At 38.4% G+C, this 16,429-nt stretch overlaps 1 protein-coding gene across 9 annotated transcripts in view; it reads right to left on the bottom strand.

Moving 5' to 3' along the window:
• Window positions 1-402: 402 nt before the first annotated feature.
• PPFIA1 (PTPRF interacting protein alpha 1) overlaps window positions 403-16,429 on the bottom strand; it is a 112,268-nt gene continuing 96,241 nt past the window's right edge. For 2 of the 9 annotated variants that reach the window (XM_061610695.1, XM_061610696.1), the window contains 4 exons: window positions 15,840-15,908; window positions 11,772-11,937; window positions 6,378-6,448; window positions 407-1,686 (listed from right to left, as the gene is read on the bottom strand). In XM_061610695.1, the coding sequence (XP_061466679.1) occupies window positions 6,390-6,448; window positions 11,772-11,937; window positions 15,840-15,908 (294 nt within the window). In that variant the 3' untranslated portion in view covers window positions 407-1,686; window positions 6,378-6,389. Of the gene's footprint in view, window positions 1,687-6,377; window positions 6,449-11,771; window positions 11,938-14,599; window positions 14,768-15,839; window positions 15,909-16,429 lie in introns of those variants that run through there. The other 7 variants (XM_061610699.1, XM_061610701.1, XM_061610704.1 and 4 more) reach the window with 6 other exon arrangements.

The raw sequence follows: 16,429 nt of genomic DNA, 5'->3' as shown, positions 1-16,429 counted from the left end.
GGGGTGTGTGTGCATGAAATTCTTTGAGCTTATAAAGGGGGCCCTGTGCTCATAAAGGTTGGGAACCACTGGTGTAGCAAAAAGTGCCTTGAAGGTTATGACACTTGCCTTGGTTCAGACCAGCCTCATCCAAGCTGTAGTGCAAATTTGGAAGTTGTACTGGAGGGCAACAGGTTAGGGAAGGCTGATTTAGACAATGGAAAGCATTAATGGATACTTCACAAGAAATCTAATTTACATCAATTAATTACTGAAATATCAGTTTAAAATTCTTCAAACCCTATTATTGGCAGTGGAAAAATGCTTCAGTACTTTATTGAAAGAAAGCAATAAATAATACTGTGATAAAAATAGTTCAAAAGTACTTAGACTGTACATAATTTGTTACATAATCAGAAGTACACATAAAAGATTAATAGAAAAAACAAAACAGTAACAATGTATTTCAGCTGAACAATTAAAAAGAGGCAAAACCAAAACATAAAAAGATATGCTGTATATATTATTGCATAATAAATAATGCATCACAATCTGAACTCATTCTTTTCTGGCTTCTTAAGATGCTATTTAAAAAACAAATGATGCATTTTCTACTTGTACTGTTTGAAATGGCTAAAACTGTTAACAATTAAATTTTTGTTCAGAATTTAAAACAAGTTCATAAATATATGCAAAAGATAACAAGATGACATAAGAAAAATAAGGCCTTTTTAATAGTTGCACTACTACATGCTTCAGCCTAATGGGCTATCAGCATTTTTGTCATGAGACTGTAGTGCGTCATGATTGGTCCACTTAGAAGAATTGCATCAATATTTTTCTGAAAATGTTTTCACATCAAAATACAGAAGGCGAGCACTTCAGGTTGCCTGTTGAGTACTATTAAGAGCTATTCTTGGTTAACAGAAAATGTTTCCACTTATGGCTTATGCTCAGTCAATGAACATAGACTGTACAAATATAGCCACAAAAAGTAGTTATAAATGAGCACACCAGGTCTCACACCAGTTTCATAGTATTCCAATAATTCCCACATTTTAGAATGTAATGTAAAGCAAGTTATATTGAACAAAAGACTTAAATAAATCCACATTAAAATCATATGCTATGTGGATAAAGGTACAGTTATGAACGGAAATAGAATCAGGTACCACACCTGCTTTATTAATAAACATATGCATCTCTTGGAAAAAAATGGAATTTTAACATTTTAGAGATAGCATTTTCCAAATGGCAATATATATATACTGCTTGTGTCATGATACCTTCACAAAGATAGTAAAATCCTTTTCACCTTCGTGCTTATTATTAAAACCCCATTACCGATAATTACAATAACTGCACAATTTACAAAAACCCTATATTGTTTATAGGGGTAGATACATACAAGCATTACAGTACATTCAGTTGAAGAGACTAAAATTAACAAATCAGCAATAATTCAATTATAGACTGTATACAAAGTTAAGTAATAAGATTCACATACACTTACATAAATATAAGAAACTTTTAATTCTAAAATACTTTCTCTATAGTACTCACAAATTCATCTAATTAAAAACTCTGTAATAAAATATTTCAAAGTGTTGATTTAACTATTAACAGGTTAAAGATTTAAGTTGCTTCCAAAATATGGTCTTTGACTTCAAAATGTTTCAGGTCATCTGTAGAAATAGTGGGGATAAACTGAAAATAAAAATGAAATTATTTTAGTTGCAGAAAAAACAGTTAGGAAAACCTACAAGTAAGTCCCTGATCCAGGGAGCAACAAGCATAGCAGAGAGGAGAGTGCATGTTGTTACAGTCACTTTTACAGTATCAATCAAGGGGAGTGAAAGCCTATCACAGTGCCAACTGGCTATTAGGCAAAGGAAGGGGGAGAACAACCATTCTCTGTCCAGACTTCCCTTTCCCATTACACCCTATAGCTGATCAGTTATATGAAAGCACTTAGAAGTATCATAGTACTGATAGGTTACAGCGTAGTGCAGAACCTCCACTCCCCCTTCCCCACCTTTACCAGATGCACACAATTAGGATGCAATCCCACTGCTTTGTACAACAGGCTAAGGGGAGTTGGATATGGGAGATCTCCAGTTGAGCCAGCTGGGTCACAGCTCAGCTGGATGCAACTGGCATAAGCTCCTATCCTGGCTCAGCTGGAGATCCTTTGGAAAAGCCCAGTGCAGCAAAAGGCCCCTAAAAGGGACATTCATGGGGTGTGTTGGGAAGAGGCTGGGGGGGGGGACTTACGCTACATCCAGGTCCCGTTTGGCTCCCTCCCATGGCCCTCCATCCTGGCAGCTGAAACACTGGGAAAAGGAGTGGTGGAAGGAAACATGTATTTTGTTTCCTTCTGCTGCACCCTGCCAGCACAGCCAGCGTCTTCCCCTCCCAGAGGCCCCTGAATGGCAGCTGCATGTGGTGTCCCCTTCTGCCAGCTCTGCCTCCGCCAGCTTCCAACAAGAGTGTGTTATATATTCCCATTCATTGCCTTTCCAAAGATAGTTAATACAGACATGTTTTAAACATACAAAAAACAACTCAGTTTACTTGAAGAGGCTGATTTAACTAAGGCAGCCCTTACTCTTTAAAGCAAGATTATTGCCCTTAAGGGTTGGGTAGGGGTTCCCCTTTTCTGTCTCACACATACTAACTAGGAGGCCTGATGCTGAAAGAAACAGTTCCAGAGCATGAAAATGTTTATTAATTAATTAATTAATTTAATTGAGATTTAAAATCCTTATATACTGCCCATTCAACAAAGACTTTTGGGTGGTTCCTATTAATAATGTAAGTAAGTTTAGAATATGAGCAATTTTGAAGTTTTTCTTACTTTAAGTAAAAACATGAAGATATCTGTTCCCCAACATGGAGAAAATCTGGAAATATTATTTATTACAGCTCTGTTGCCAAGCTCACAAAAGTTACTTGCCTGCATTTTTTTTACTGCCCTGCTTTTTACTCCTAAGAGGGGACCCTCTTTTGAGTAAAAATCAGGCTGGTAAACAAATATCACAGGCTAGAAGCACGGTGGGATGCTGAAGGAAAAACGGCATGTTTTGTGAAGCCCTTTCCTCTGCAGCTATGTATGCTGAGTTGGCTGGCAAAGCAGAAAGAGAGCACCGTAACCACATTTACACCATATATTCCACTTTAAACAACTATGGCTTCCCCCAAAGAATCCTGGGAAGTACACTTTGTGAGGGGTACTGAGAATTATTAGAAGACTTCTATTCTCACAAAGCTACAATTCCCATAGTTATCTGGGAAGAGAGAATGACTGTTAAACCACTTTCGAAATTGTGAAGAGATTCCTCACAGAGCTACAACTCTCAGCACCCTTCACAAACTACACTTCCCAGGATTCTTTGGGGGAAGCCATGACTGTTTCAAGTGGAATAATAATGGAATAAATGTATGGTGTGAACATGTCCTGTGTCTCCCCAACCCCATCACCAGCCTGCTCTCTCTTTGGGAGGATACCACATAGTCACCTAAGTGGAATTCCTGGACACCTCTGGTGCGCAGATAAGTGTTCAAATACAATAATGATTTATTATGGAGTTCAAAAACTATATATAAATATGGGCGGCAATTCATTTTAACTCATTTTGTCATTTCATTCAATCTCTCATTCAAGTACTAGTAACTGAAGGACTGTATGTGTGCACACGCATGGAAATTATTCCCTTATAGCGGAACAGTTACACCAGGAATCAAATCATGCACTTGGGTTAAAATCATCAAATTTGCCAATGGTAATGTCTACATATTTCCTGATATGGATTTACCCTCACATCTAGTCCTGTTTTGAAATAAATTAATTTTTATACTGTTCACTTATAAGTAGATATTCTTTGTACAAAGGGAATTTTCCCACTGATGATACAGGTCCCAATAAACAAAACATATGGGGTTTGTGTTCCCATTATACTATGAAATCCTATTACATGGCTTTATATAAATATACATAAAAGTAATTTGCTGGAAAATGTTGTTGAATAATGCAAGATACAGTTTCTGAAAAATCAATTCATATATGATCATCATTGATATAATATTAATATCAAGCATTCACAATCCAAAAATACACTTGCAAACTTCTTTGTTATGTACACATACTGATACTGTATTGTGGGACATAAACATGGTCATGGTAATGTACCTATTTTATAGGTCATCTGGAATCTTAGAAACTTGTTGAGTTGATGACATATGTTTGCTCTGCAAAGTATATGTCACTACTGTTATTCAAGATGAATTATTCTGGAAAACAGGTTCCTTCACAGCTGCAAAAAGCAATACAGTTAAGACTGGCCTAACAGCCTTTGCTACTGGAGGTTGCGGATTCATTGGGTTGCCATAAGTCGTAATCGACTTGAAGGCACATAACAATAGCCTTTGCACACCTTCTTACAGTTACAATATGTAGGTTCATAGCACTTTTCTGAGCTTGGCCAAGGGTTATCCACTTTGGTTGCCATTGAGGCCCACCTTTCCTTTTCCAACTTCAGCCTGCGGGACTTGGTAGCTTTGACTCTTTGAAATACTTCCCTCATACATGTTTTCTCTGATAGCTCTCAAACAGCATACTTTGTGTGTAATCTATCTGTGTTGGAGGAATTATATCCAGGGATTGTGATCTTCTTGAAAATACATCGTGTCTTGCCTCACAAATTTTGCACAATTCACTGGTTCTATCACACAGAATTATTACTTACCTCTTGAAGAGCACCATGGTATTATCAGGGTTACATGCTGGGAGTTTCTGCCAGTGTGAGACATGTATCTGGAATATCTGGAAATATGTTCCATGTGCCCCAAGCTTTCCCAACAAAGAACTAGATCACATTGCACCCAGTGAATGCTTGAAACACAGCTAACATTTGTTTTTGTTGGGCCCCAAGTGGATGCAATTTCATATGCTAATATGTACTTGTGGTGTTTGCCCACATCAAAGGATACCCAGACCCAGTCATCAGAATGTGTTATAAGCTGGACACAAAGATAATCACGTCTGAGTCTGCTGTACTGCCTATGATCATTTGGTGCCTATGTGCTGCATCTCATTGATGGAAGACTCAGTGAGACTTTTATCCTGTCTGCTAGGTGAGAATTAGTACTTTAACCCCACATGTTCTGTCAGCAGATGGAACAGGTAAAATTTATTTTTATTGACATTCTTCAATGCAATTTATAAGAGAATAGGGAGTGGGTGGTTCTTATCAGTCTGGAGGCTGTGAGGTGAAGATAGCAATGACTACTGCAGGTTGGGAGGGTCATTGCAAGCTCCTTGGACCACAAAACTAGAGACAGAAGTACACATTTTTCACTGTAACCCCCAGGGGCCATTGCTTACTGGGATCCATAAAAAATATAGGTTAATGTATAAGTGTGTCAAGTTTCATACTTTTAACCCGAAGTGAATGATTTTAGGCTTAACCACTCCACTATTACTTGTCCTCTCTTCAGTAATGTGATTCTCTGGATAGGACACCTGCCTTAAACTTCAGCACATCTTCAGAAGGAGTATGAGTGACATTTCCCGCCCTTCTTAATTTATGACATTCCCAGTTCCCACATGGTGTTGGGTTTAAACTTTTTAAACTTCTAATCCTCACCTCACATTGCCCTGGTATTTTTTATTTTGGCCAGAATACAAGGGTAGACCCCCCCCCGCAATAAAAAGCCTTTCAAAAAGTGGCCCCACAGAACGCAAGCTTATGTCTAAACCAGTGGTTCCCCAACTTTTTTTCCCCCATGGGCCACTTGAAAATTGCTGGTGGACTTGGTGGACAACTTAAATAATTTTTCTGCTGGTTGTAGCAATTGTAATGTGCTGTACTAGATGCTGTATGATTTTGAACTGTATTTTTATTGCTTCTTTTGTTTCTTGTATTGCATTACAATTTGTATTCCACAGAATTCAAAATGTAGTACAATAAAATAGAAGAAATAAAAGCAGCAATAAAAATATAATTAAAAATATATATGAATATTTAGTGTAGCTATGTTGCAGACCACTGTTGGTCAGCAGACCACAGTTTGGGAACCCCTGGTCTAAACTCTTTGACCTCAAAAAGCAGCTTAGGAACTTGATACAAGAGCTGTTCAAAAGGGGATTATTGCTGGTGGTGTATGCTGAGTATTTTCACCAATTACTTCTGAACAGATGCTCTACTGAATCCCCAAACTGTTTTCTCAATTCATGAAGCTGGACAACAGTTTCTGCTTCAGGGGTAGGGACCTTCTGAATCAGCATGCTACAGATAGCAGCTGGAACAGTCAGTTTAGTTATCAATAATGCTTTCCTTTATTTGTATACTATAACTTTAAAAATCAATGTATCCCATGAGGCTATAACTCTTACTTACCAATAAAAGGCTTTAACATGAATAAGTCCTTACTGTAGCAGAATCCAATCTTTGTGTGGCTGATACATTGCCTATTTCAACAATCAGGAAGACATGCAGAATACAGCATGCAGTTAGTATTAGAATCACATATCAATGCAGTTACAGTGACACCATAAAATTACACAATGTTAGCTACATAGAATGTAAAGTAATTGGCTACGTATTCAATACCTCCCAATTGAGTGTATTTAGGAGTCACTTTATGTAGAGGATGGGGGACATCTTGTATGTACTGAGGGCCATGTTTAATTGTAAAGTGGGCTCCACTCCAAACTACACCAGCATGTACTTTTCATTCTTTTAAACAGGCGAAAAACAACCTCCACTCCGCCTAATCACAAATTTGGGAAAGGTCACAGCATAGTGGTAAAGCACATGTTTTTGCATGCAGAAGGTCCCAGGTATTGTAAGCAATATTGAGCTAGATGGACTAATAGTCTGAGTTGGTGTAAGGTAGCTCCTTATGATCATTAACATTTATCCCTAGAACAGCATTCATTCTGGTACCTGGGATTATGAATTTGCGAGCATCATACTAGCTATAGGGCCTACAAAGCAGCTATGAATTCACATGGCAGTTTCTCACTTTGGTGTTTGAGGTCAGGTGTCTCCTACCACTATACTCTCGTGGAAGTAAGAGTGACACAGTTTCTCTCCATATCCCTAAGACCTAACCAAAATTAAGGGGGGGGGGTTTCCAAGCAAAATAGACATTAAGAAAGAGAGACAGCACTGTGGCACGTGTTGTTATTTTTAAAAGAAAATATTACTTTTATTATTGTTTATAGACCACCCTTCCTCCTAAAGGAGGAATGCAAACATCTCAATACATTAAAAGTTACGTATTTAAAAATATATTGAAATCAATGATTACAATTTACCAAAACATAAAAAACTTTGCAAACTATAATGCTGATTGCAATATATAAATGAAAAGTTGCCATATAAAAATAAAAATCTGGCAACAATATTTATCAACTTCTTATTCAGACCAAGTAAGTAGTTTACCTAGTTTGTAGATGAATTGCAGCACATTTCCAGAGATACTATCTCCACCACACCTACAACTGAGCTGTGCTCCCCATCCAAATCTACAGCACCTTTTCCTATAGTCATCAGTGACAATTGGAGATGCTACTGAAGAGCAGCAGTGTTCCAGGATCTGAGAGAGGTCTACCCACCTCCTGAGCAGAGCTCCAGATTCACCATCAGTTGGGCAGAAAGAACCGAGCACTGCTCCCTGACCTGGCCCATTCTGCAGCAGCTCTTTTACAAATAGGCATTTAACCAGTGGCTGCCTGTAAAAAGCACTGTGGCCTGAGTGACTGGCAGATGCCTTGTGAAATTGGTGCTGTGGTAAATGGGTGCTGTGTCATTTTATTTTAAAATACATTTTATGTGCCATTTTATTTCTCTTGGGCTCTTTTATCCCCTAAACCATTTGATTTCTTCAGACTGCAAGCTCCTTGGGGATGGAAGTATTAACATTTAGAAAAACTGCTGCAAGCACTTCGAGTCCATGGGCTAGAACAGGATGCACATTAAATAATGTTTTGAAAGTCCCCTGTCCTTATTTTATAGACTGACTGGTCAAGAGTAATGAGGAACATCTTCTATATTTGGCCAGAAGACAACAGCTAGCTGTGGTAAGAGCAGTTTCTATGGAGTGAAACTGATGAAACATGATTGCAGATTGTCAAGGCAAGAGCTGGGACGTGGAGAAGCAAAGGAACAGGTAGAAGACAAATGTTCAATGAATTTAGGCAAGGAGGAGAAAGAAGGTATGATCACAGCTGGAAGGAGAGGAGGAATACTGACCACAGGAAGGGCAAGGTAAGAGAGTGCTTGAGGGGAAGGAGCCAAGAAAAGAGAAAAGTCACTGAAGGGTAAAGGTGATGGAAGAAAGGCTAAGGCAGGGATTGGGAGCCATTTTTTCCCTATCAAGTGCCACTGATCCACACACAAAAAATAAAATAAATTGGGGGCTAAATATATGCATTAATTAAGTAAATTTATTGAGAATAAATAATTGCATTCTAGGTAATTAATTACATTTTAAATGCCATAAGTAAAAAATACTGTAGTGGCTAAGTGCTGGGGTATTGCCACCTCCTGAAGCTCTGGCTCCAACGACTAACAAACAATCCCTGGAGAGCAAGTCTGGTAAAGACACAGGCCTGCTGCTTCTATCAGGGAATTAATATTTTTATGTATCTACATTTCCAGCATTCTTGATTTGAATATGTGAAGAGTCCCTGGAAATGCTCAGGAGCTGAATGAAATTAAGCAGAGAGCAGAATTTGACATGAAAACCAGAAACCTGCCCTGGGTTAAGAAGTCAGGTTGCCTGATGGCATGGCCTGCATAGCAGTGAGTGGATGGAAGCAGTTTTATACCTCCCTTCCCCGGGTGAGAACCTGCTCTGGTACCATACTGGGCCCCTTTCAGGTGAGAGACTGGAGAGGAATAGTTCACAGGTGTGAGGCATGAACTCTTTAGTGCTTCAGAGATGGGAAGAGCATTGTACATGTGTGTGCTTGGTAGTGATTCTTTGTATGTGGGTTGTTGTAACATTGTGTACGGGAGATTGTTCAATGAGTAGTTGGTTGATATGTTTGAGGTAGTGAATGATGGTAGTGGTTGTGTGGAATGGATGGTGAGTGTTGTATGAGTATGTGTTAAGTTGGTTGTTATTTACATTATAAAATGTAAATGTACTGCCTTCAAGTCGATTCCTACTTATGGTGACTCTATGAATCGGGTTTTCATGAGGCTGAGAGGCAGTGACTGGCCCACGGTCTACTATCTCTGCTATCTTATCAGCGCCTTTTGAAGACTTTCCTCTTTCAACAAGCCTTTTAAGTTGAGACCTATCCTAGTGTGCGTCTGTGTTAGAATTGCTTGTTAATATGTGGTTTTTTAAATATGTTTTTAACCCTTTTTTAAAGATGTTTTTAAAGCTTTTTTTAAAAAAATGTTTTTAACGTTTTGTTTTAATGTATTTTAAGGTCTGTTTTTATGATGTTTTAAAGTGTTTTTAGTGTTTCTGTTTGCCGCCCTGGGCTCCTGCTGGGAGGAAGGGTGGGATATAAATAAAATAATAAATAAATAAATAAGGTCACCCAGTGAGCTTCATGGCTATGTGGGGACTCGAACCCTGGTTTCCCAGGTCATAGTCCAACACCTTAACCACTACACCACACTGGCTCTCTATTTATATTATATTGCCTTGTAATAATTTTATTTATTTATTTATTTATTTATTTATTTATTTATTTATTCATACATACATACATACATACATACATACATACATACATACTTGTATACCACCCCATAGCTGAAACTCTCTGGGCGGTTTACAGTAACTAAAAACAAATACAATTTAAAATACATCTTTTAAAAAACAATTTAAAACACAATTTAAAAATTTAAAACAATATAAAACACATGCTAAAATGCCTGGGAGAAGAGGGAAGTCTTGACCTGGCGCCGAAAGGATAACAATGTTGGCACCAGGCGCACCTCGTCAGAAACATCATTCCATAATTTGGGGGCCACCACTGAGAAGGCCCTCTCCCTTGTTGCCATTCTCCAAGCTTCCCTTGGAGTAGGCACCCGGAGGAGGGCCTTTGATCTTGAACGTAGTGTACGGGTGGGTTCATATCGGGAGAGGCGTTCCATCAGGTATTGTGGTCCCAAGCCGTGTAAGGCTTTATAGGTCAAAACCAGCACCTTGAATCGAGCTCGGAAACATAAAGGCAGCCAGTGCAAGCGGGCCAAAATCGGTTTTATGTGTTTGGACCGTCTGGTCCATGTTACCAATCTGGCTGCTGCATTTTGCACAAGCAGCAATTTCCGATCTGTCTTCAAAGGCAGCCAGTGCATTGCAGTAATCTAATATGTAGGTTACCAGAGCATGGACAACTGAAGCCAGGTTATCCCTGTCCAGATAGGGACGTACCGAAGTTGGTAGAAGGCACTCCGTGTCACTGAGGCTGCCTGAGCTTCAAGTGACAGAGATGATTCTAGGAGAACCCCCAAGCTACGAACCTGCTCCTTCAGGGGGAGTCCAACCCCATCCAGGACAGGTTGGACATCCACCATCTAGTCAAAAGAACCACCCACTAGCAGCATCTCAGTCTTGTCTGGATTGAGCCTCAGTTTATTAGCCCTCATCCAGTCCATCGTTGCAGCCAAGCACTGGTTCAGCACATTGATAGCCTCACCTGAAGAAGATGAAAAGGAGAAATAGAGCTGTGTGTCATCAGCATACTGATGACAACGCACTCCAAAGCTCCGGATGACCGCACCCAACAGTTTCATGTAGATGTTGAACAGCATGGGGGACAGAACTGACCCCTGCAGAACCCCATACTGGAGAGTCCAGGGTGCCGAGCAATGTTCCCCAAGCACCACCTTCTGGAGCCGACCTGCCAAGTAGGAGCGGAACCACCACCATGCAGTCCCTCCCAGTCCCAACTCAGCCAGTCTCCCCAGAAGGATGCCATGGTCGATGGTATCGAAAACCGCTGAGAGATCAAGGAGAATCAACAGAGTCACACTCCCCCGGTATCTCTCCCAACAAAGGTCATCATACAGGGCGACCAAGGCTGTTTCTGTGCCAAAACCAGGTCTGAAAGCCAACTGAAATGGATCCAGATAATCAGTCTCATACAAGAGTGTCTGGAGCTGGCCCGTAACCACTCATTCACTGATTCTTATATTGTGTTTATATATATAGATAGATATTGGTCATATATTTTGTCATATATTTTGTTAATTTGATTTGGTTTTCATTGTACCTTATGTATTCTATTGTAAACTGCTTTAAGACCTTTCTGACAGTAAGCAGTCTATAAATGGGACTACTACTGCTGCTACTAAGTGGTGAAAAATACCAATTATAGCCACTGAATACCTGTCCTCCAAGTGGATTGAAAGAGCATACCATACAAGCTCAGTTGAAACTGGATCATGTACATCAGCAATACTTTGTGGATTGCATGCAACAATATTTCATATTTGTTACATGGATAATAGATTCAGGTGTGCTCGTGTTCCATTTCCACAAAGAGATAAATATTTTTTTAAAAAATTATAAACTATACGAAGACAATTCTAACGTTTGCTTAATTGATCTCACAGAAAGACAACAGTTATTAATGCTGAAAGAGTAGAACACACAAATATTGCCATCATTCATTGACAAACTAAAGCATTACTGTAAGTCATGCACAGGGTAAGTCACTGTCCCCTCAATCCAAGAAAGCAGATGCTCTGGCTCCTCAATTCACTTACAACTTCAGGCATAAATCGTTATCATGCTTAAAAAATTAAGCAATACTTTACCATCAATTTGCATCTTCTTTGGCTGCATAGAAGGTGAAGACATTGAGGTGTTAACTCTGAAGTTTGCAGGGAGAGTCTCTGCTGATCCAGCAGCTAAACCCCGTATGTCCTTTGGTCTAAACTTCTTTCTCCATGAAGGTGCTCGTCTAAAGTTTTTATCATCATCCTGTCAAATTTACAAGCATAACAAAGTTTCAACATGAAAAAGCTAATACTCGAAGATATGATAAATATACAACACAATATAATATTCAAGAGGGCTCAAAACACAATGGTCTGATATAGATTTTTAGTTGCCTTTGAACTGCATATTGCTCGCCATTTTATTGATGTGCCCATCAACATACAAAAAAATTCTTGTGTTCTTTTCAAAGACAGTCTATTTGTATGGCTCTCAGTCTATAAAGGAAACAGGTTTGCCCATCTTTATTTCCAGTTGAATAAGAACATGAAATCATGCAATACAATAAGCAGTTTTAGCACTTATTAATTACTATGCCATGAGAGCCAGTGTGGTGTAGTGGTTAAGGTGTTGGACTACGACCTGGGAGACCAGGATTCGAATCCCCACACAGCCATGAAGCTCACTGGGTGACCTTGGGCCAGTCACTGCCTCTCAGCCTGAGAGGAAGGCAATGGTAAACCCCCTCTGAATACCACTTACCAATAAAACCCTATTCATAGGGTTGCCATAAGTTGGGATCGACTTGAAGGCAGTCCAACACACACAATTACTATGCCACAAATATTCAGTACTGAACTTCAAATTAATACAGAAAAGAAATGTGGGGCTGCCCTTGAGGTTGGTCCAGAAGCTGCAGCTGGTGCAAAATGTGGCAGCGAGACTGCTCACTGGGGCAGGGTATCGCCAACATGTCACCCCACTGCTGAAAGAATTGCACTGGGTGCCCGTTTGCTACTGGACCAAGTTCAAGGTTCTAGTTTTGGCGTACAAAGCCCTATACAACTCGGGACCAGGATACCTGAAAGACCGTCTTACCCCTTATATGCCCAGTCGATCACTGGGCTCTGCAGGTGAGGGCCTCCTGCAGATACCATCTTATCAGGAGGTTCGTTCTGCACAATATAGGAAACGGACCTTTAGTGTGGCAGCACCTACCCTGTGGAATTCCCTCCCTTTGAATATTAGGCAGGCGCCTTCTCTGCTATCTTTTCAGCGCCTTTTGAAGACTTTCCTCTTTCTTTTTTACAATAATTTTTATTCAAATTTTCATAAAACATACAAAACAAAATCATAAAACATTCAAAGACAAAAAACAAAACAAAACAAAAATGATTAAACAAAAAAATAAAATGTTGACTTCCCATTTGTCGCAGATCAAATCAGTTATAGGTCTACAATATATAACAATCCTGTCTCTTAAATTATATTATAAAATCACTTTCCTCCAGTAGTTATCTTAATTAATCATCAAATCTCATAAACATTACTTTATTCTTTCCACAAAAAGTCAAAGAGAGGTTTCAATTCTTTAAGAAATATATCTATCAATTTTTCTCCAAATAAACATGTCGATTAATCCATCTCGTTAATAATAATAATAATCTTATTGTCATAACCATAGTCCAAATAAACATATCGATTAATCCATCTCATCAAAATCTGTTAGGTCCAATAATTTCAATAGCCATTATTCCATTATCCCTATTAATTCCATCTTCCATCTTCAATAGTCCTGTTAAGTCCAGTAATTTCAGTGTCCAATCTTCCATTATCAGTATTCCATAATAATCTTGCTGTCATAGCCATAGTCATATAATAAGAGTCTGATGGGAATTTCCTCTATCCCAAATATTTTCTTGCCATCAATTCTGAATAAGTTGCTGAAATATTGTTGTAAAGTCATATCTCTGTTCTTCTTTTTTACAAAATGCACTGGCTCATCTCTTGAGAGTTTTTCCATTGTCACATGGCTGCAGTTAATTCCATAGATTTTCTCTATATCAAGCTCCATCACGTCATTCCAGTCCAGAAGATTATCCAAGCCATTGATAACTTTATCTCTAATATCTTCATTAATTTCTTCAGAGATAACGTTAAATTCCAAACAGTAGATTTTATTTCTAATATCCATAAACTCCAGATCTTTTTCCAATTCCACATTTGTTCCAATCTCCAGGGCTTGTATCTTCCCTTTATTTTTTCTTTTCTCATCTCTGATCTCATTCTCCTCTCTCACAGGATCCCCTATTTCTTTAAGCTCCTGCATCATTTTGCTCAGTTCAATTTTCAGCTCCTTACTGCCCTGTCGCAGGGTTTGTTTCGTTATCTCAATCTCATCCATTATTTTCTGAAACATAATTACTTCCAGATTCTCAGCCACTTCCTTGATTGCCATTTTTAAAACCACGAAAACAAAACAAAACAAAAATAAAGAAGAACCACTTCTTATTTCAGCAACAATTGGGTTAATATTCCAGGCTTGATGACATCACAGTATAAACAGAGCAGCCTGCCTTATCTCTCTATGTTCAAGAATACAAAACAAATTTAGTTCCCAGCATCAAAACAGTTAGTGGCGTCGTGAAGAAGCAGATTCGTCAAAATAAAATAGACCAAAAAGAGAATAGTCCCAGACAATATAATGTTCCTCGGAATAGAAATCCCTCTTCTGTTTATATCTTTAGAATGCACTTCCAGGACAGCTTTTTGCAATAGAAACAGAGATAAGCTGTTAATTTCGTGAATAACAGAGAAGAGTTATAGCTCACCCAGAAGTTCTTTAAAGCTGATTCATTTGACAAATCTCTTTTTGCTGCAACAATTTAAACCAAGTAAAAAAAATAATAGAAAGAAGGGTGCTTGCCTGTTAGTCCGTTTTCTCTTTGAAGAAAAGATAAACGTATCGCATTAATCAGATAGAGCTTGTTCGGAAGTCCGTCCGGCATTGCTGGCTGGACCTTTTCTCATAAATTAATGAAATCCAGTCCTCCCAACAAAAACAGGCTTTTGAGGTTGATCTCTACGTTTCTCCCTGCCCGGGAGAAATTTCATCAGTCAAAAAAAAATATGTTCTGACCGATTTATATCTGAATAAGCTTCTTTTGAGGCGGGAGCCCGTCTCAAAAGCAGGCACAAGCGAAGTCACCCTTCCCGGAAGTCGAAGACTTTCCTCTTTCAACAAGACTTTTAGGATGAGCCCTATCCCAGTCTGTGTCTGTGTTAGAATTGCTTAATATGTTTTTTAATGATGTTTTTAACCCTTTTTTAAAGTTTTTTTTAATGTTTTTAACGCTGTTTTGTTTTAATGTATTTTAAGACCTGTTTTTATGATGTTTTGATGTGTTTTTAGTGCTTTGTTTGCCGTCCTGGGCTCCTGCTGAGAGGAAGGGCGGGATACAAATTAAATAATAAATAAATAAAAGAAATGTTTCTGCAGCCTGTTATTAGAAGAGCAAAGTTCAGTCAGCATTTTGTGTGGCTCAAACGGTTTCCATTTTGTTATGCCTGAGAAAATTCACTAATAGGCAAAAAACCCTTGCGGTTTAAGAATGTGCCTATAGCCAACAGGTATTTCTATCAAACTTAAAAAAACTGGAGTGCAAAGAGTTTGTTGGAGGCTGCTGGGAATCCTCTCTGTTAGAGGACTAGAGGACTTGCCTCTAGCAAGCAAAACTAAAGCAAGTCTATGTTAAAGTGAATCATAACTAAAACAACATAAAGAGGGGAATAATGAAACGTTCCTGGAGATATATAAATGCTGAAAAAGTAATAGTCAAGAAATTATAAAGAACTCTTTTTTAAAAAATTCAAGATAAACAGATAAACAGAGGAAATATCTTTGAACTCAGAGAGTCAGCTCTGTCTGCACAGGGAGACGGTTGTCAATCTGAGGTGATGTGACAGCGAAGAGAGAAAAGATGAACCCAGTTGTCTAGAAACCCCTTCACTCCTTCTCTCTAGTGAATAAAACCACCAGTTTTTTAAAAAAAACTCTGTAATTGAGGCTAAGATTTGTTGCAGGATATCATTAACTCACAGTAGCTGTGTGGTACAAGTAATAATAAGCTGGATAGAATTGTAGAACTAAGATCCAAAAAACTCACTTCATCAAACCTTCTGTCTGTGCCCATAACTAGAAGGTTGTTGAATTCTCTCTCCAACACAGCACGAGCCTAAATTAAAAAGAATAATTAACAAAACTTATTTCAGACATTTGGAATAAAGTTTAAGAAACCAGATATATACAACACTGTTTTAACAATGGGCACTCATGTAGGTGATGCAATAACAATTTAGCATCTACCACCAAGTCAGTTTTATTTTCTGAATCTCTCAAAGCCTATTAAAAGATTCTACATTACCATATTCATAAATCTATACAGAATTCACTGTGCCAAAATATAAACTTTGATTCAGAATCTGCTGCATCTAATTGTATTCTAAAACAAAATTTAGTCAAAATACATTTTGAAAACTAAGTTCAACAAGAAAAAAGTCAACAGAACGAAGCGTATGCTTTAAAAAATGTTACATTTCCCCTTAAACTTCATTAAGCTCATTGATACCAAAATAATATTTCAGTGTTAAAACTGGTCACAAATTATCTACAAAAGCATGTTCACTGCTACTAAGTTAGATTCACTAACAGACAAAAAAGCCCTCGCGGTTTAAGAACGTACGTACAGCCAACAGA

The sequence above is a fragment of the Rhineura floridana genome, chromosome 2 (assembly GCF_030035675.1).
Source record: "Rhineura floridana isolate rRhiFlo1 chromosome 2, rRhiFlo1.hap2, whole genome shotgun sequence".
In the NCBI taxonomy this organism is placed as follows: domain Eukaryota; kingdom Metazoa; phylum Chordata; class Lepidosauria; order Squamata; family Rhineuridae; genus Rhineura; species Rhineura floridana.
This window is presented reverse-complemented; position numbering and strand designations above follow the sequence as displayed.